General features: G+C 37.8%; 2 protein-coding genes across 10 annotated transcripts in view; both read left to right on the forward strand.

Annotated features, from left to right (window-relative positions):
• Positions 1–1,400: 1,400 nt before the first annotated feature.
• On the forward strand, positions 1,401–13,192 carry LOC138184945 (tyrosine-protein phosphatase non-receptor type 5). Of its 5 annotated transcripts, XM_069123455.1 has the most exons (9): positions 1,401–1,982; positions 2,973–3,183; positions 8,553–8,745; positions 8,855–9,032; positions 9,109–9,324; positions 9,402–9,812; positions 9,907–10,202; positions 10,287–10,496; positions 10,601–13,192. In XM_069123455.1, exons 3-9 carry the CDS (start codon positions 8,723–8,725, stop codon positions 10,713–10,715), a joined length of 1,449 nt encoding a protein of 482 aa, XP_068979556.1. In that variant the 5' UTR covers positions 1,401–1,982; positions 2,973–3,183; positions 8,553–8,722; the 3' UTR covers positions 10,716–13,192. The 5 variants fall into 5 exon arrangements, with proteins under 5 accessions (XP_068979556.1, XP_068979554.1, XP_068979553.1 ...); XM_069123453.1 differs by lacking the exons at positions 1,401–1,982; positions 2,973–3,183 and adding an exon at positions 6,038–6,086; XM_069123452.1 differs by lacking the exons at positions 1,401–1,982; positions 2,973–3,183 and adding an exon at positions 7,449–7,623.
• A 590-nt stretch (positions 13,193–13,782) lies between these two features.
• Positions 13,783–17,778, forward strand: part of LOC138184695 (myelin regulatory factor-like protein) — a 65,207-nt gene continuing 61,211 nt past the window's right edge. For 3 of the 5 annotated variants that reach the window (XR_011174379.1, XM_069122871.1, XM_069122874.1), the window contains exon 1: positions 13,784–14,447. Coding sequence is in view for 4 of the 5 variants with exons in the window: in XM_069122871.1 (XP_068978972.1) it covers positions 14,399–14,447 (49 nt within the window). In the remaining variant the exon portion in view is untranslated. Of the gene's footprint in view, positions 14,448–17,778 lie in introns of all 5 variants that reach the window. The other 2 variants (XM_069122872.1, XM_069122875.1) reach the window with 1 other exon arrangement.

The following is a 17,778-nucleotide window of genomic DNA, read 5'->3' on the forward strand; positions in this document are numbered from 1 at the left end:
ACTCGTTCTCGTTCGAAGTAAGACAGGAAGGCGAAAATGAGAGTCGAAAGAGACACCTCGTATTTTCTCGCGTGCAAAAATGTACGATGGGAACGTAAATTGTAGCGAAGAGACAACGTTGCGCAGCCTGTCTTTCAGGGGTAAGATGCATCGGTGAAAAATTGAGTAGCCACGAGGAAGGGTAATCTTTTCGTTACTGGCTCCGTGAATACTTGTCACCGATGACTAACCCCATAGTATCACTGTAAATTTCATCCCTTATCTTTCGAATAGCTAGTATCATGTTTCTAATTATCATACTTACTATTAGTTATTCACTTAATATTACATTAAGCGTAACTCAACACCCCAAGTTTACAGCCAGGCCGGAAATTCATTATACATGAACGTGCACATTTCCTATCTTTTATAGAGGAGCAATATTAAAATCCAGCAATCGACCAATTCCACGTTAATGCTATCTTGGTATTTAATTTTAAAATCAGTTGAATACGCGGCTGAGTGTGTACGTCTAACATTTTATGAAACGCTAACAAGCGGCTGACACTACGATTAAATTAGTGTTATTTGTTTCTTACGAAACACAGCATCGATACGTCGACTATTTCCGAAAGATGTATATTTTTCAATCCATTAAATGGAAATTCTTCTCGTCCGCCCAAAGAAATAAAAAAAAAAGTAAGAATCAAGAAAAATGGACTTTCCCGCCAGTTCTTCAAATAGAAGCAACTTCCTTTGCGTTTTGACCGTAAAATACTACGAACCGGAGGCGTGACTTTCTATTACAAGGGTTTAACAAGGATTTATTTTAAAAGTTCGATCGATCCGCCCTTGCCTTTCCATCCAGTGATTCGTCGAACGCCTTCGAAAACCGAATTACCCTAACGGCCGTAAAATAGGTCGAGCAAAACGCCGGCCGGACCTGAATCTCCACGCGAGATTAAACCGTCCCTGAACTATCCGAAAATAATATAGCGTGAAACTGCTTACCGTCGAAGCTGAAAGAAAAGACACACGAAGACACGGAGCAGCGCACACAGGCGAGCCATGGTCTCGTCCTCTCTCATAAAGACGAACGATGCGTGGCAACCTCGAAAACGGGGTGGAGGCAATGGAAAAGTATGCAGGTAGTAACCAGGAGGGGTGGTTCGTGAGAGAGGAAGAAGAAAGAGCGACACCATCGGTAGCCGCAGCACCCTGTCGATCGTGGTGGCTGGTTCGTTCGGGGGATGAAGCGGGGTTGGCTGGTGGTTGTGCACTGTAAAAGAGGGGAAGGTGGGTCGCCTCGTATCCGTGTCACGAATGCGCGCGTCTGCACTCCACCTCGCCACCCTCCACGGCCACCGAAAGAGGTGAATGCAGTTGGCCGTCATTTTGCAACCCGTTCAGACGCCATTCAGATGCGTCCGATGCAAGTGGTCGGCGTCGCGCGACTTCCACCTCGTCACAAGATCTGATTGATACGTTGTTCCTCGATCCAAACACGGACGACGAACGTTGGTACACTGCTACATAGTAGACCTTTACGCGTTGATTAAATCTTCACCGATATCTATCGTTCCAAAGGTTCGAAAGGGGACAAAGACCGATAAGACGACACGAGACAAGAAATCGAGGAAAGTTAGGAGAGAAAAGCCGCGAAAGCACCGTTTTATCGAGGATACACGTAGTCGATCTCGCGCGGAGTACACGCGCGCGGCTGATGGTCAACTACTTGTAACAGCCGCAACACGCCGAAGGGTGAATCGACGCCGACGATCCTCCGCTGGTGATCTCTGAATGGACCGTCGCGGTGGTGTTTGCCGTTTGTTCCGCTTGAAACGTAACAGACGTGGGACAATGAATTTTTCAAGGATCGCGCTCGGTGATAGAGGACACCGAATGGGGAACGCGATGTTGACCGAGAAACTAACCGACCAGTGTTTTATGTGTACTTAAAGGTGAGCGGGCGTTACCCACAGATTTTGATTCGATCCGAGGTGGTGAGTACGTTGACTTCCATTAAATCGTGCAAATTGACAAACTCCACCTTTACGCGATAGGATTTATAGACACGTAAATCAATTCTTTGGAAATAAATTCATTGTTTTCTTCGATGAATATTAATTACTCGTTCGTAGCACATAGTATACGTAATTACGAGTTCCGAGATCAATTTTGCTAAAAATAACCCCTGTAATTGTGATTTTTCTGTGCGTTATCATTTACGGGGTTGTCCGTAAGCGTGGCTTTTTAGCGATCCATTTATTCCTTAAAGATCGGTCGTTACAGATGAACGATAAAATGATCCAAGGAAATATAAACGAAGGTTTGATCGTAAATTTTTTCCTATTTGCATAGGATCGTAATTCGCTCGAGGATAATTAGGAAATTAAAATGAAATTATTGAAATTTACATTCGCGTGCGAGGCTAAGCAACATTTTAATTAGACGATTCAGAAGTACGGTCACGTAGATTTCCTATGAGTCATTCTACCATGAGACAACCTACCGCCGGGAAATCGATTCGGTATAGTCTAATTTACTTTAACGGCGCGGTGGCGGCTCGTATCATCTTTTGTTAAAAATGCAATCACGCGATCACCATTAACTATTAATATTTCAAGAGGAATTCTCCAGCCGGACATTCTGTCACTATTACCCCATACATTTTTCTAATCGATGTCTTATTTGTATCCAATTCGATTCAATTACAGAATACGACGATACAATCATTGTTGTTTCTTACCGTAGAATTTTTCGTTATTCGTTTCGCCTTCTTACGACGTATGAACCGATTTAAGTAAATCATTTCTTTAGCGGGCACTGAATATATTAATTAAATGAGTGAAACGTGGATTTCACCGGTTTGGTTTCTCAGAAGATCTGCGTTGGATATTCGTGTTAATTAATATTAAATATTCGATTATGTTTTCAAATATTCCTTCTAACATTAGATATTCAATATGTGCGTGATTTTCGTACGATTGCAGGCGTGCAAGGAAGAAAAAAAGAAGGAAGTCAGAGATAACGAACGGAAGTCGCGGAGTTGCACGTCGCACGTGCTTGGCGAATAAGCATCGAGAAAATTGCCGTAGGATTATCCTCTCTTCTTTTGCTTTCTAACACGCTGTGACAGCCGCTTTTCTGGACGAAGGAAGCCCCGACTGACCAAGCAAAACGTCTCAAAAAGGAAATGTCAAGGTACTGCTTAGAGTGGTTATGTTTATTGCTCTTAGAAACTGTCCCCATGATTTTTTTTCCCACCCACGCTTTCGAAAATAAGCTCCGTAAAACTTTCGCAATTTTCGCAGATTTTCTTTCCACGCTCGTTACATCTCCACTCGTTTCTGTCGTTCTCCTCTAGCTGGATAAAATTTCGAATTTTCAAACAGCTTAATCGCGACCAGATTAGGTATTTCCATCTAATGAGCATTAAAGTATAAAAGTAAAGCTGTAAAATTTATAAAATTAGAAGTTAGAAATTTGCCCTTAATTGGTTGGCAACACGCGATTAATTCAATATTTTCCAGCGATAAATATAAAGATAAAAGTAAAATTATTGAAGTCGTATAATTAGAAATTTTAAATTCTCTTTGTACAATTTCCAAATAAGGTAAAATAAATTGAAGAATGTTACATATTTTTAACGCTATAGAGGTAATCGATAGAGCGTTCGACGATTCACAAATGCGCTTTATCAACGGTCGTCACGAGCACCGCGGCCAATGACTCACGATGAATAATCAAGGTTTTGTAGTAAATGTTAAACGACTTTTCATCGAGTTCGAGGATGGCAAGGATGGTAAAATCCTTTGACTGACAATTTATCGTGCCCCGCCGTCCTACGGTAATTAATAGGGTGATTCCAAGTTTCTTTTTTAGCAAAGGGAAACGTCAATGCATCCTGTTACGTAATTTACAATCGTAATTTATATACACGATGTTATTCTCCAGAATATTCTTCCATGCTGTTCTTGAAAAATTAATTTCAACATTCGCGATAACATTTTTTAACTGCGTCATACTACGAATAATTCTCCATATGAATATAATTGTAATTCACTTTTCGCTTAAGTTCTTGTTCTATATAAAATGTTCCTCAATTATCTCGTCGAAAAATCGATTTGGAAATCAACCCCCATTTTCTTTCTTTAAATTTACAAATGTGGCGTGTAAATAATCTTTTACATATATAGCCAGAATTCATCTTTTTATAAAATTGAAAGAATTTGCGAAATGATAAACAGTCATAAATAGTCGAGAGACGTTTAGGCAACGAGAATTTTATTCCGGCGAATCTCTAAATTTTTCTCCCTCGTATGTTTGCATTTCCCTCGGCGAAGTACTGGACAAAAAAAAAACCCTTGAGAGACGTCTCGATACTGCCCACGCGTTTCTCGTTCGAATCGACGACACGCAATTTTACGCAAGTGCGTGTCTGGCTGCGTGCGCCCTGCGAAAGCTCGCAAGCTCTCTCCGAAGGGTGAATGGAGCCTCTAATTTAGTCGGTGCCACGACCGCCCTACGATCCGTACGGTTCCACGCTCCCGTACACTCGCAAAACTTCGTCTCTGCCAATAATTTTCCCTCCCAGTGCTTCGATCTGTGTTCCATCGATTTTCATTTCATTCATTGCGGATTTACATCAGTTTCTCTTTATACTCATGACCTCGACTCCACATCGCCATTTCTCAACCTAATTGAAATACATGTAGAGATACACATTAAATTCGACGAGTGATTCATAAGCAAACAGCGAACATTTTTAACAATTCGCCCATTTATCTTATCGTTGAGTCAGTTGTAAGGATATTATCGAATGTTAGCGGAAAAAGTGTTTATTAAAAGGCAGATCGTTTTGTAATCGAAGTATTCAGTGCTGTCGGGTAAACGTGAGCAAGCAACGTGTATCCGAAATATTATTTTTTGAAAATTGGAAAGTACAGAATACCTGAATGTTTTTTTTTTTTTTTAACAATTACCGCCGTACGATCGATCAGTCGATTAGTCGTAAAATCGTTCGTGTAATTAACGTACTCAGTGTTATCGAGTAAACGTAGTCAACCGACACGCGTTTCAGATATATTTTCTTGAAGGTGAAAAGTATGGAAAACACGGATGTTTTCTGTTAAGAATTACTTTGTACGATCAATCATGTCAAAGGACGTACGGGTATTTACCGATAGCAGAATTGGCTCCGCTCGTCCATGACATTAATCTCGAATCAATTAATTTACGAATCCGTCGGATAAAGAAGGGGTAGTTTCGAAGATTCGGCTCTGCTACGGTGGTTTATTGATTTTTTCAGCCTGTACCGGTGTTACAACAATGACAATTGATCAGTATTGTTGAGTGACAGGGATCGGTAGGCAGCTTCAGAGAAACCGCAGTTCGTTGAACATCAGCTTCGTGGAATACAGTACCGGTACTGTGTTATATGAGTAATTATTGCAGTATGCTGCTACTCAACATTGACTCAACTTAAAGGGAAGAACGTTAAAAACTTGAACGTTGAAACACTCGTTAGAAAGAGAAATACATATTGACGAGGAAAGATTGAAAGAAAGAAGAGAAATATTTCAGAGGATAAAATTTTAGAGAAACAAGACAATTCTAGATGTCGAAATTATAAATTACGATAGTAGAATTTTGTTTGTGGAAATTTGGAAGATAGAAGAATAAATAGAAGCAGAAGAACCAATTCGACAGAACGAATATTGGATGTCGGCCGTATGGCAGGGATGAATGGGCGACATCCGGTTTTCTGATTCACTGAGATATTCTTGAGAAACGCGTAAGACACGCGCGTAGACGTTCGCTCGATTCAATGTTGTCTTAACCGATGAACAATTGATAAAATCGAGCCAATATTAACAGACTATTGCTTTTTAATTCGGAGCAAGATCGACGCTGTTTTGCATCATGTGTCTGTCACGAGATAAAGGAAGATTGCTTCATCGCTTGTTTTACGTCAATCGATCGATATTGCTTGTGTGAAGAAAGAATCGTAGAAAAATCACGGTCGTTTAACGATTTCAAACGGATGGAAAAGTATAATATCGACGCAAACATGAGGCAGTGTTTCGACAGAGTTTTTATACACGGTAATACGTAACAAGATAATCGAATTTTTCATCTCTTTCTTTTTTTTTTTTTTTATTCTTTCGTTTCTTCGTGACAAACTTTAATTTCATAGAGTACACGTGTGTGGAATGATTCATCCCCAATATGCGTCAGCGCATCAGAAAAATATTTCTTTTAATGTTAACCACCGTGACGGGTATCCATGACCCATAAACGCTCTTAGGGAGATACGCGTGTTCTTCTTGCTTTGATTTATTCATAAACTGAATTCCCTTAACGATAGAAGTAATATAAATAGTATAATCCCCTTTGTTCATCGCGACAAACTCTCTGTGGATATATGTATACTGGCGCTCAAAAGTAATCAGACACTTGTTTATCTTTGTAATTGTGTAACCGAATTATGAAATTAAAAGTGAAAAGGTCTGCAATAATTTTCTTCTTGCCGAGCTATACGTAATAGTATATTACAACGAAGTAAAGTTCATTTTTAGAAACCAATATGCAACGATAAAGTTGTGATGTTAGTAGAACAATCTTGTTTGGTTGAAAAACTGTTTGTCTTTAAGTCGTTTAATTTGTGAGCCGTCGGTCAAAGTATCTGGAAATTTATGAATAGTGACAGATATTCGAATCTCAACTTGGAAGCGATTCAAAGTTTTTTGACACTGTGCAAGTTCGAGTCACTTCCAGAGTGATTTAGAATTCTCAAAAGTATCGATAAATCTTCAATCTTTAAAGTTCCAATAAATCTTGAATATGCAAAGTTCCGACAAATCTTGAAACATCTTGGAAATCGTAAAAATCCTGGAAACTTATATAAGATATTGAAAGAAGTCAAATATTTTCAACATAATAGATCAAAATCTCATATATTACATAATATAAGAGATCGTAGAAACTTCAAAAGCTTAAAACTTGTATGTACTCCAATATTTCGGAATGTGCCGTTACTTATGAATCACGGTGTACTCGCGTAATCGTCGAAAGAGGACTCCCTATTAACGCGAAGAAAAAGAACGGTATTACCGGAAGAGAATACGACACCGACCGCGTGAGAGCGCGACGTCGAAATCGAACGAATCGAAACATCGTGTAGTCGTGCAATGGCTGAGACAGAACACAGAAACGCTTCTCGCTCCGGTCTCAATGGGCAAACGTAAAACTTGATTCCGAATGCACTTTACTATCATTAGTTGCACGTGCTTCGCTTTCATTCACCTTGAGTCCCTCCCGCCAAATTCCTGGCGTTGGTAGTAAATCGAGCACGCGATTGGCTGTCATTTGCGTGTATCTTGCCGCTGATTGGCTGGTATATACTCCCGTACATAACCGAGTGCAAGGCCGAAGTAAACCGAAGCCCAGGTCAGGGTATACGAACGATGTCTTCGACAGTTCGAACGAGAAGCTTGCGCAGACGAGACAGACTGGTTTCTGTTAACGATATCAACATGGCTGTTTACATGTCCACGCAGCCGCTACTTTCAAATCGCGGCTCGCACGTTATTCTTAATCGTACTGTCTTCGTATTCTACGTGTGTTTGTTTCTGACTAGAGGTACCGATCGAATTCTTTTTTATATTTTTAAATATTTACTTTTTTTTTTTATTTGTGTGAACATCATATACATACATTGATACGTATACGTTAGTTCTTTCTATACACACGGTCGAGAAAACAGGATGTAGTTTATTCGTGTTCTTCGCTTTCGTATTTGTGTGTAAATGGGAAGTGGATGTATACACACGGTGTACAGTTGTGTCAGTGACTGGAACGACGTCTATTCATCCACTTGTCACATGCAGTTCTCTCATTGGTGTATACTCCATCTGCTCGCGTTTGTTACCCTTCCCCACTTCAGAGTTTCCTTGGTGTTCCGTTCATAAAATTGACGCGATGTTTACTTCCTGCGTAACCGTACGGAAGTCGGAAGGAATCGTTTCCGAGGATCTCTTTATGAGACTCAAAGGAATTCAAATTATCGTCGAGTGGAACATGTCGTTGTTAAATGACAGATCGTACGAAATCATGGAGAGGTGTTTGATATTGCGTTAATAAAAAAGAGAACGTAAAACGTGTTGTTCTTTTTTTTTTTTTTTTTTGTTGAGGTTCTGACATAACGCGTGTGCTCCCCCACGTGTCATGTCGCGCAAATACTTTATATTTACATTCTGTATATCTTAATGATATTGGTTGTTATTCTCGAGATAAACGAATGTCAATTACTGTGAGTGTGTTATGAGTGTCGTTATATTATGACATTAAAGGATATTTCATATCTAATAACATGCTTTGTATAGATAGTGATAGAGATATAGATAAGATTTTTTTGTAGAAATTAATTGAACTATTTTTAATATATCGATATTAATCATTGATCTTAAGTATCTCCATAGTATGATACAACGTAAGATAGCAATATAATATATTATGATACTGGATTTTTTAAGACAATTTGAATCCAATGAATTAAAATTTTGTTGCAGGAAGTACGAGTACTCCTCTGACTAACCATTATGTAAATGATGCAAATTATTACGACATCTCTAGCAACGATGACAGATCAGATCCCTTGGAGAAATTTTACTTAATTACTGGACAAAGGTGGCACGCAGATACTGTGCTGCCTATTCCTTTATTGCCATCTACAGAGGGAATGTCTGCTAGGTCTCATCATAGGTACATAATTAAAAAACTTTCTGCCTATTATTAACTATATATTAATAAATATTAACTCACATAGCAATAAATTTGATATCAATTTAAGATATCAATTTTTGGTATACAGGATCCCACAGTCCATAACGGGACTGGATGATGCTGGAATGGATTTGCAAGCAGCTCAACTTAGTACCCGTACAGGTCAGGAGGTACGCTCCACTGCAAATTTATCATGGCCAGACTGGCAATTGCCTCTGTTCGTAGTACTTTGCGCCATCGGTGGCGCTATTCTCTGTACATTCCTGGTAAGATTTCAATTCTACATTGCCCATTGCATATGGTTGGGCAAGATATTTATGTTTAATTTCATTTCTCCTTCAGGTTTTGTTATGGCTGCGGAAACAAATGTCGCGTGAAAAAGATACAGAGGATGGTGACAGGAGAGGTTTGGTAGAGGAAGGTGCTGTAGGTCACCCAGAAAAGCCTATCAAGCCTGCAAAAGGATCAATTGAATGGGTTCATCAACCTGCAGCGAAACCATCCATTCAGTCTGTTCAGACTGTTCAATCTGTCACACAAGCTACTGGTTTACCAGAGGCATGTTCCATTATTTAGAATAATGTAGATAGCCGTCAAGTAATAACTACGATATTGACGAATTCTTCTATCCTTAGGTAATGTCGGTGGCAATACCAGAACGCAGACCGGAACCAATATGTATAAAAGCTAAAGGATTATTGGAACGACGTGGATCAAGCGCAAGTTTGACTATAGAATTGGCACCTCCTCCGGAAAGTCCACCACACATTGTCACGCCTACCCGCGAATGTACCGCGGAGGAATTTTTATTAAGTGCTGGAAACGTTCTATCAAGAGCCCAACTTAAAAAAGCAATCAGTGATCCAGCATCATTGCACAAAGAGTTTTGGGAGGTTCCTCTCAACTTGCCTGAGAAATTAGATATTTGCGGATCCGGGGTGAAGAATAGATATTGTTCCGTATTACCAAACCCACAGTCTAGGGTGATTTTACCGGGTTCTGCTGATGATCCTCTTTCTAGTTATATTAACGCCAATTATATTCGGGTACGTACGTTCAAGACAAAATGGAATACACAAAAATTGAAGTTATTTAAATATACAAACTTTCAATTTAAGTTTATCGATTTCAATTTAACAGGGTTATGATGGAGAAGATGTTCGCTATATTGCAACGCAGGGACCATTACCTCACACTGTGGGTGATTTCTGGAGAATGGTCTGGGCAGAAAAAGTACCCGCGATAGTTATGATGACGAAGCTATACGAGGCCGCGAAAACAAAATGCGAAGCATACTTTCCGCTGGACAAAAATAATCGCATACAAAGTGGACCGTTTACCATCATCGTTAACTCTATCGATACGAGAGAAGGTTACATAATCAGAGATTTAGAACTTCGATACGAAGGAGACAGAAGACACGTGCAGCATTATTGGTAATTAGATTAAATTTGCTATGTTTTGGTTATTTCGAGTGGTGCTATTAAAGCTCTTAATGTAATACTAACAAACAATTATAGGTATGATTCATGGCCGGACCATGCCGTACCTCAAGCTGCGGATACCCTTGTTAGTTTAGCTGCAGAAATAAATTCTTTACCAGGTCCGGTTATTGTTCACTGCAGTGCAGGAATTGGACGAACTGGTTGTTTCATAGCTTTAGCCACGGGAATGATACAGCTATTAAGAGATGGAAATGTTGACGTGTTGGGTATTTTATGTCAAATGAGGTACAAGATATTTTTTTTTAATTAAACTGAAATCCGGCAATTTAATTGCGAGTTAAATTATATGTTGCTAGATTTGAATATTTAAACATTACATCTTTTTTTAGGTATGACAGGGGCGGTATGGTTCAAACGGCAGAACAGTACGAATTCGTTCATCGTGCACTTTGTCTGTACGAACAGACGCTTGATGGTGGTAAAGCGTCGAGTTCAGGGGATTGAAACTATAAACAAGGCGATTGTGGGAATTGATAACAGTTCACTAGAAGAAAAAATTCGTTTGAGAATTACTATGAAAAGATTTACGAAACGACTATGAGATATTGTCTGCAACATATTACTTCGTCCAGGTGTGAATATCTATACCATGGAGGAAATTCTATGGAAAGAATCTCAACTTTAGACCAGCGGATGTCTTATCTGACTTTCAGCTATTCAAGATGAGTTTTATCTCACTAAATAAGCTGCCATTTCTATACTGCCATGACGAATCGTTGACAATTAATATCAGTCACAAAGCTCAAGACAAAGATAAACGGTTTATTGACTCATGTTCTAAAGAATACGATGTTCTTAAACGGAATTAAAACTGTTTGACTAATGAAAACAAAAAAAAAATATTTCAATTTGACTCACGAGATATCAGGGTTTATCTGAGTATCGATTCAGATTTTTATGCATTCTCTATGTGTTACAAATTAGATTTGTCGGTTATAAATACTTGCATCTATAATATTCTCAGAATCCTATACTTTCTACGAGCAGTTCTTTGTTAGCTTTCCAATGCAGCAAACTGTTACAAAATTGATGTTGCTGTCTAATACTACAGTTAAAGAAATGAATGCTAAAAGCTGTTAATGATTATTTCAAAATGAAACCATATATACAGAAAAGCAAATTATTATAAAATTGGGACCCACGTCGATTAAAATATTTTTATCCTATTCGTAGTTCCTAGTTAATTTAACGGTAAAACTTACACGCTGATTTCCATGACTTTTAATTAATTTATCAATAAAGACTGAATGCAGGTAGTACAATATGTTTATTATATAAGTTATAAATCTAACTAGAGATAATATGTTTCTCTGATTCAAAACAAAATCCATGATGTTATAAGAGCGTAAGAAACGTAGTTTTATTTGAAAAAACAAAGGAGAAAAAGAGATAGCAAATTGTAGGATGGATTTGTTGATCTGAACCTCGAAAAGCAAACTATCGATTCCTCATATAGCAAAGCAAGGTTATAGTTGTTGTATAACATTCTCTCTAAGTATTATGTACAAAACTATAATTATTTATTCTGTTTACTGCTTGAATAAATTAATATTTAATGAAATTCCAATACAATGTTATGAATTAGTGACTAAAGGAGTCATTGCTTTTTTTTCTTGATAATAATCAGTTTGCTCGGTTGAATATTGTATTAGTCTATAGGTGACAATAAGTGTGGTTACGAGCTTCTAGGGAAAATTTGAAAAGAACTTATTAAAAAGAATGGCAATAGTTTGAACAGAAATGTCTCTCTGCATAGAAATATTGCATATAACTCGATTTCGACGTTGTATCAAAGTTATTAATATTCATTACTATCGCATACCGTTACGAGATATATTGCAGACTCTGTAAGATCTACGATTGTCGATCGTTGTAATGGAATCTTTGATTCGTTCTTTTTTATAATTAATTCTCACCGTAATTCCACTAAGTTGTGCGTTTCGATTTCAGACTGTTACAATTGTACGCAATTTTGACAATTGTCTGTATGGATATGCCGTAGCGAGTTCAAATGTTGTTTTAAGATATTCAGTCTGTTAATCGAATGTGTTATAACATCAACTATTCGAATTGTCGATATAATGCCTCAGAATTCTTCTGTTTTGTAAGTGAACAAGTGTGAACGTGTATTTTTGAGCGAAAGATTGTGATATGTATACATATATACTAATATATATACATATATATACTTGTACATATGTTGTACAGAGAGCAAAATATATTTAAGAGACTATGTATTTGTGTAAGCAAATTGAGAGTAAATTATTTATGAGTATACATATAAAGCCTTGGGCAAACTTTAATGTAAACGTATTAATAACGTAACGATAACAATAACAATAATTTAGAAACCCTTTGGTGTTCAACTGTACTTATGTGACGTAATAAATGTTTATAGTACCCATGCAACGTTTACGTGTAATTTTTTGGCAAAGTGGAGTACTATCGCGGCCACGTATGTTGAATTTTGTTTGCGAAAAATTATTTGTAATTATTATGATTTTACAATAGAATTTTATTAAGTTATTTTCTATGTTTATTCAAATTCCTATACTTTACCAACAAATTATTTGTATATTTATTTCCAAAAATAAAGTCCGTTAAATTCAATTCGTGGATTCAACTCGTACTCCGCCATTTTGATTAATACATTAAAATATAAATTTCCGTAGAAAATGTTATCAAACGTTTGCATTATATGTACCATGAAATTAATTCAATCTGTAGTGTATATATTACAAAAAATGATATCAACGTTCCTCACATATCATCTGTTTAATATTCTCTAGATTATAAGAAATGTAATGTATGTATATATTATATATACAACATATGTGCTACAATCGTTCTACATAACTGTTACTTTGAGAAATGACATTGATCATTATTTATTAAGAATAAAATTCTATTTTTATAGCCAATCAGAAATTATTCTGTATTCTAGAAATCCCATTATACGTACTCACATATACTATCATTAACAAGTGAAAAAAATAAATAATCACGAGAACTACATTGCATTCTTTTCAAACATACAAATGAAAAATATATTAATAACTTACATATCTCCAAACACGTACAACTGATGACAAGGAATCCTTTCAATTTGCAGGAAATGTACTCGCAATTTTCAAAACAACCACTCCGACGTCAAATCCACTGATTTTGTCTTACCGCGCGAAATGCCGTTAAGTTCGGTGTCGCCATCTTGAGTCGTACAAATCGCTTCATCGATATTCAGCTTCATTTACGCCTCTTTGCGCCTTAAAATCACCATATAAATTGTTACAGCGTTTCAACGAATACATCACGCAATGATATCTTAAGTAACATCGACCACTCCACAACGAAAACTCGAATCAACAACCATTAACTACAAAATCAATGGACATTTTCACGAGCGAGCGACGATGCGCGGTTCTTTCAAACCTTGCAGTTCGAAGACTGACGCGTATCACGTGACCAGCTCGTTCTCGGCGCGACATGCACGGGGCGCGTTTGCATGTATTACGTATTGTGTGCGTGTGGTATCGGCCACGGAACTGAAGTTTAGTCCGCGCCTCGGGATTCGACACGGCTCCTGGGTGTACGAGTCAGCAGTAGAATAACGCACGGAGAAATCGTTTCGTTGAATTCAAAAGAATCAAAAGAAAAAAAGAAAAGGAAGAACAAAAAGGACGATATACAAAAGTTGGTTCAAGTAGTGACTTCTTTTGGATACTGTATTGGAGTAATCTTTTTTTCTTTGCGATGCTTTTATTGTCGTTCACCGTGTCGATTCTCGACGTCGATCGCTCGTAGATCGTGTCGCTGCGTTCGAAGGTGCGAGGAAACACGGAGTGACCACACGGAAGGAGTGAACTTATCTTATTTGGTGAAATTTCGAGAGAAACATACGATTAAAAAGAGACAGACAGTGCAACCGCGAGACTGAGAATAACAGATAGAAAGGCGACAGAGAAGGAGGTAGAAAGAGAAAGAGAGATAGAGAGAAAAACGGAAGAGAGTTACATTAAACGTTGCGTACTATGTGGGACGTCGCGTCGAGTGACATTCTAGCCTGGAGACAAAATGGGGCCCGTTGATCGGGCCCGGAAGATCTCAGGGGTCCGATTATCAACGGAGGTATGGATGTCATCGGGGACGGGGACGAGCAAACCCTCCAGGCGATTCTCGGTGAGTACCATCAGAGTTTCGTTTTGTTACCGCTTGTGTTTCGAGTGCATGATATATGTATAAATTGCAAGCGTTCACCAGTCAGCTCGGTGGAACGGTTCGCGACGATTGACAAGCATGACAGCCACGGGAATGTCGCGGATCCCTAGCGTTCGCCATATACCTTGCATTTACCGTGTGCGCCATACAAATGCGTTCTTCGGTTGCTTCGAGTTCCCCGTGCATTGACCTTAAACGCACCGGACACGGTTCATCGTGCGTTTTCGTCTTCCAGCCTCCTTGCTCTCAAACAGATGACCAGATAAACAGCGTTATCCTGCTCCAGTTTGACCTTACCCGGTCTGCGTCTTTTCTCTTCCTTTTCTGCTCGAATATTCTAGAGTCTAATAAGCCTGTTCCTTAGTGATGCAGAGTATGAAAATGATCAGAGAAGTTTCTCCTTTTTGCGAATTATTATTTGTTGGATTTTATGTAGATACTTTTGATCGAAGTATGGCCGATCAACGAATCAAGTAGTAAATATGGAGGAGTTTGTTTTTAACGGAGATGCTTCAAACAGTTGCAGGGCTAACCTTTCGTGACATTTAGGTAAACGAATATAGCGGAACATTATAGTACCTTTATTTTTTTTGTTAAGTTATATAAAAATATAAGTATATTTTACTAACTTATCATAATTATCATAACTACTATGTACTAAAACTACCCAAACCAGAAATATCTTATACATGTAGCGTAACTGAATAAAACTATGTAAGAACACAGATATTTCTAAAGATAGCGTCGATATAGATCCAATTTAGATGTACGCTAGCGTGGTAGGTGTGTCGGTACACTGGAGTTGTTGAATAATTCAAATATTGTTGTCGCGTAGTATCATTCATAGATTCTTCCTGAATCGCTTGAATCCGAAGAATTCTGTTTGCAAAATGCTTAGCTCGCTCTGATTGATCTTCAAAGGAGAGTCGTGTGCCTACGTGGATACATTTACCCTACTTTTGCCTTGACTGTGCACCTCCCCTCCATACTCGCGGAAAAACCGCCTTCACATACCTGTTACACGTTTAGTTCAATGCATCGTGCTGCATCATTTCTTGCCATTATTCCACTGTAACTATGCAACAACCGCTATTATACTCTTCCCCTCGGAACCAAAACTCGTATGAGTCATCGTGTCTCTTAATTTCGTAAGAAGTCACGTTAAGTCATCCGTACCAAGCATCGGTCGAAATTAATTCATTAAGGATCAATGATGCGTTAATGCAACATTTCATTCGTAATTTCCGCTCCTAATCAATCTATATAATTTAATTTAGTTTTCTGACATTGCGGTTACGAAATTACTATTTCTTCTTCTAATAATCGTCACTAAGTTATGCGTGTTTAAGCAGAATTCAAGTTTTTACGACGATAGTTGAGAAAATGAAACTAATTATATACCTGTACGCCCTTTACATTATTTACGTCTTTATAAATGCATAAAAATCTCTACTACGTTGTAAGTTGTATCTTTTAAAATTATGTTTTTTTTCTGTAAGATATCCATCATTATAAAACGTTTCTTTCACAATGATAAAATGGCGTGATCAGAATAAAAAATATTTCGTGGATATGAGAAATTTAAGTAAACTTTGAGTCATCGGCGAAATATGTAATAATTATCTGTTATATAGCATTAGCGGAACAGCATCTGCATAAAAATTCTTTCGTCTTATTCGTCGTTTTTTCGCGTGTTTACGACTTTTTTCTAATAATCGCACTGGATGTTGGACTCCCGGGTGCATTCACCTGCAACGAGTGCACCGTAGCACTCTTTATTTGGGTCGGAGGTTGCAATGTAATGCTTCTCTCCGTTCAACTTGATCTTTCCACGAGCATGCTCTCGCGAGCAGTGTACAAACGGAGAACTTGTTTTTCGACTACATTGAATCATTCGTTCCTGGATTAATATGATTAAATGCGTCGAACGCGATTAAGATGAGAAAATAGACAATTAGATTAAGTCGAATGTTAACATATCGTTGACAGAGTATGTTATGAAATAAATTTTCACCCCAGTTCCCATACGTACGTTTTTAGAAAATATGTCAATGCTTATAAGATGAAAAACATCTATTTGCATTTCTTGACCTTGACATTTAAAAAATTATAGACAGTAGACTCACGTTTTTCATTAACCAAATACCAAACTCTTAAATATAAGTATACTTTGTTTTATCGTTTCTCACAGCGTAGCTTTTCAGTCAAAACGTGATATTTTAAAAGCCTGCAATCGCTACGCGTTCCTTCGAGTTCGAAAGTTAAGCAGAATTTTCGGAGAGAGTCCATAAGAAACCCTTTCAATGGAAATTCTTCGAAAGACAATTACTATTGATATATATTTAGCGTTAATTTCGAATAGCGCGCGTATTGTTGCATAGGATGGCAACGTATATTTTTACTGAATTAAAGAGCTCGGTCGATCTCGTTTAGAATACCTGTCATTGAAGCAATTTGAATTTACGCAACGGCTACTAAATTTTAATTCGTGTCACTTTAACTCGTTAAGGACCAGGCAGTGAAGTAATAGGTAGACAAATAACTTGGATTATGTAAAGGAGGTAATTGGCACAGATCTGTCTGCTATCACTACGAGTAGCTAACAAAATATCTTTATCAGTTCCTAGTAATGACGAACAAAAAGCAACGAAAATGATGAACGGAAATGAAATACGATCTCCGCGAAGTCAAATAATTGCTGTGGATTCAAGGTCCTTGCCGAGATTTTCCGACCAGATCGTTTTGTATTCTAACGATTTCACGTTTAGTTAACTACATACATCTAATAACGCTCTATACAATGACTGGAAAATGTATTGGCCCATACACTCGGTTTCAGTTGAAGTGGCTTTTTATCAGATTCTACATTTCATTTTCATAATATCTTATGAAAGTATTACTTAAATGATACGAAATTTATTATAATATATACGCATGCTCGTGAAAGTATTACGATATAGTGGTCGTGTCTCATTACAGTGCTAATGAAATTTCAAAATATTTTTATAATACATACAGTACGGGTATAGAAATTTTCTATGGTAACCGTTTAAATAGGTTCGTGAGCCGGTGTACTTGAATTTAGTTAACGATAGAATAGATGCAATGGCGTGTTGATACGTGCTTTTCATAGCCACTGTATCAAAAGGTTTTAATATATTTTGGAAAACACAAAGTACAACGGAAAGAGAAAGAGAAGCACGCCGATGCGCGACCGCCGAGATTCGCTGGATGGATCGAACTCTCTCGGATATTACCGCAATTCGTCGGTCTTTACCAACAATTCCAGTAT

The sequence above is a fragment of the Bombus flavifrons genome, chromosome 11 (genome assembly GCF_040668555.2).
Source record: "Bombus flavifrons isolate JBK064 chromosome 11, iyBomFlav1_principal, whole genome shotgun sequence".
Lineage (NCBI taxonomy): Eukaryota > Metazoa > Arthropoda > Insecta > Hymenoptera > Apidae > Bombus > Bombus flavifrons.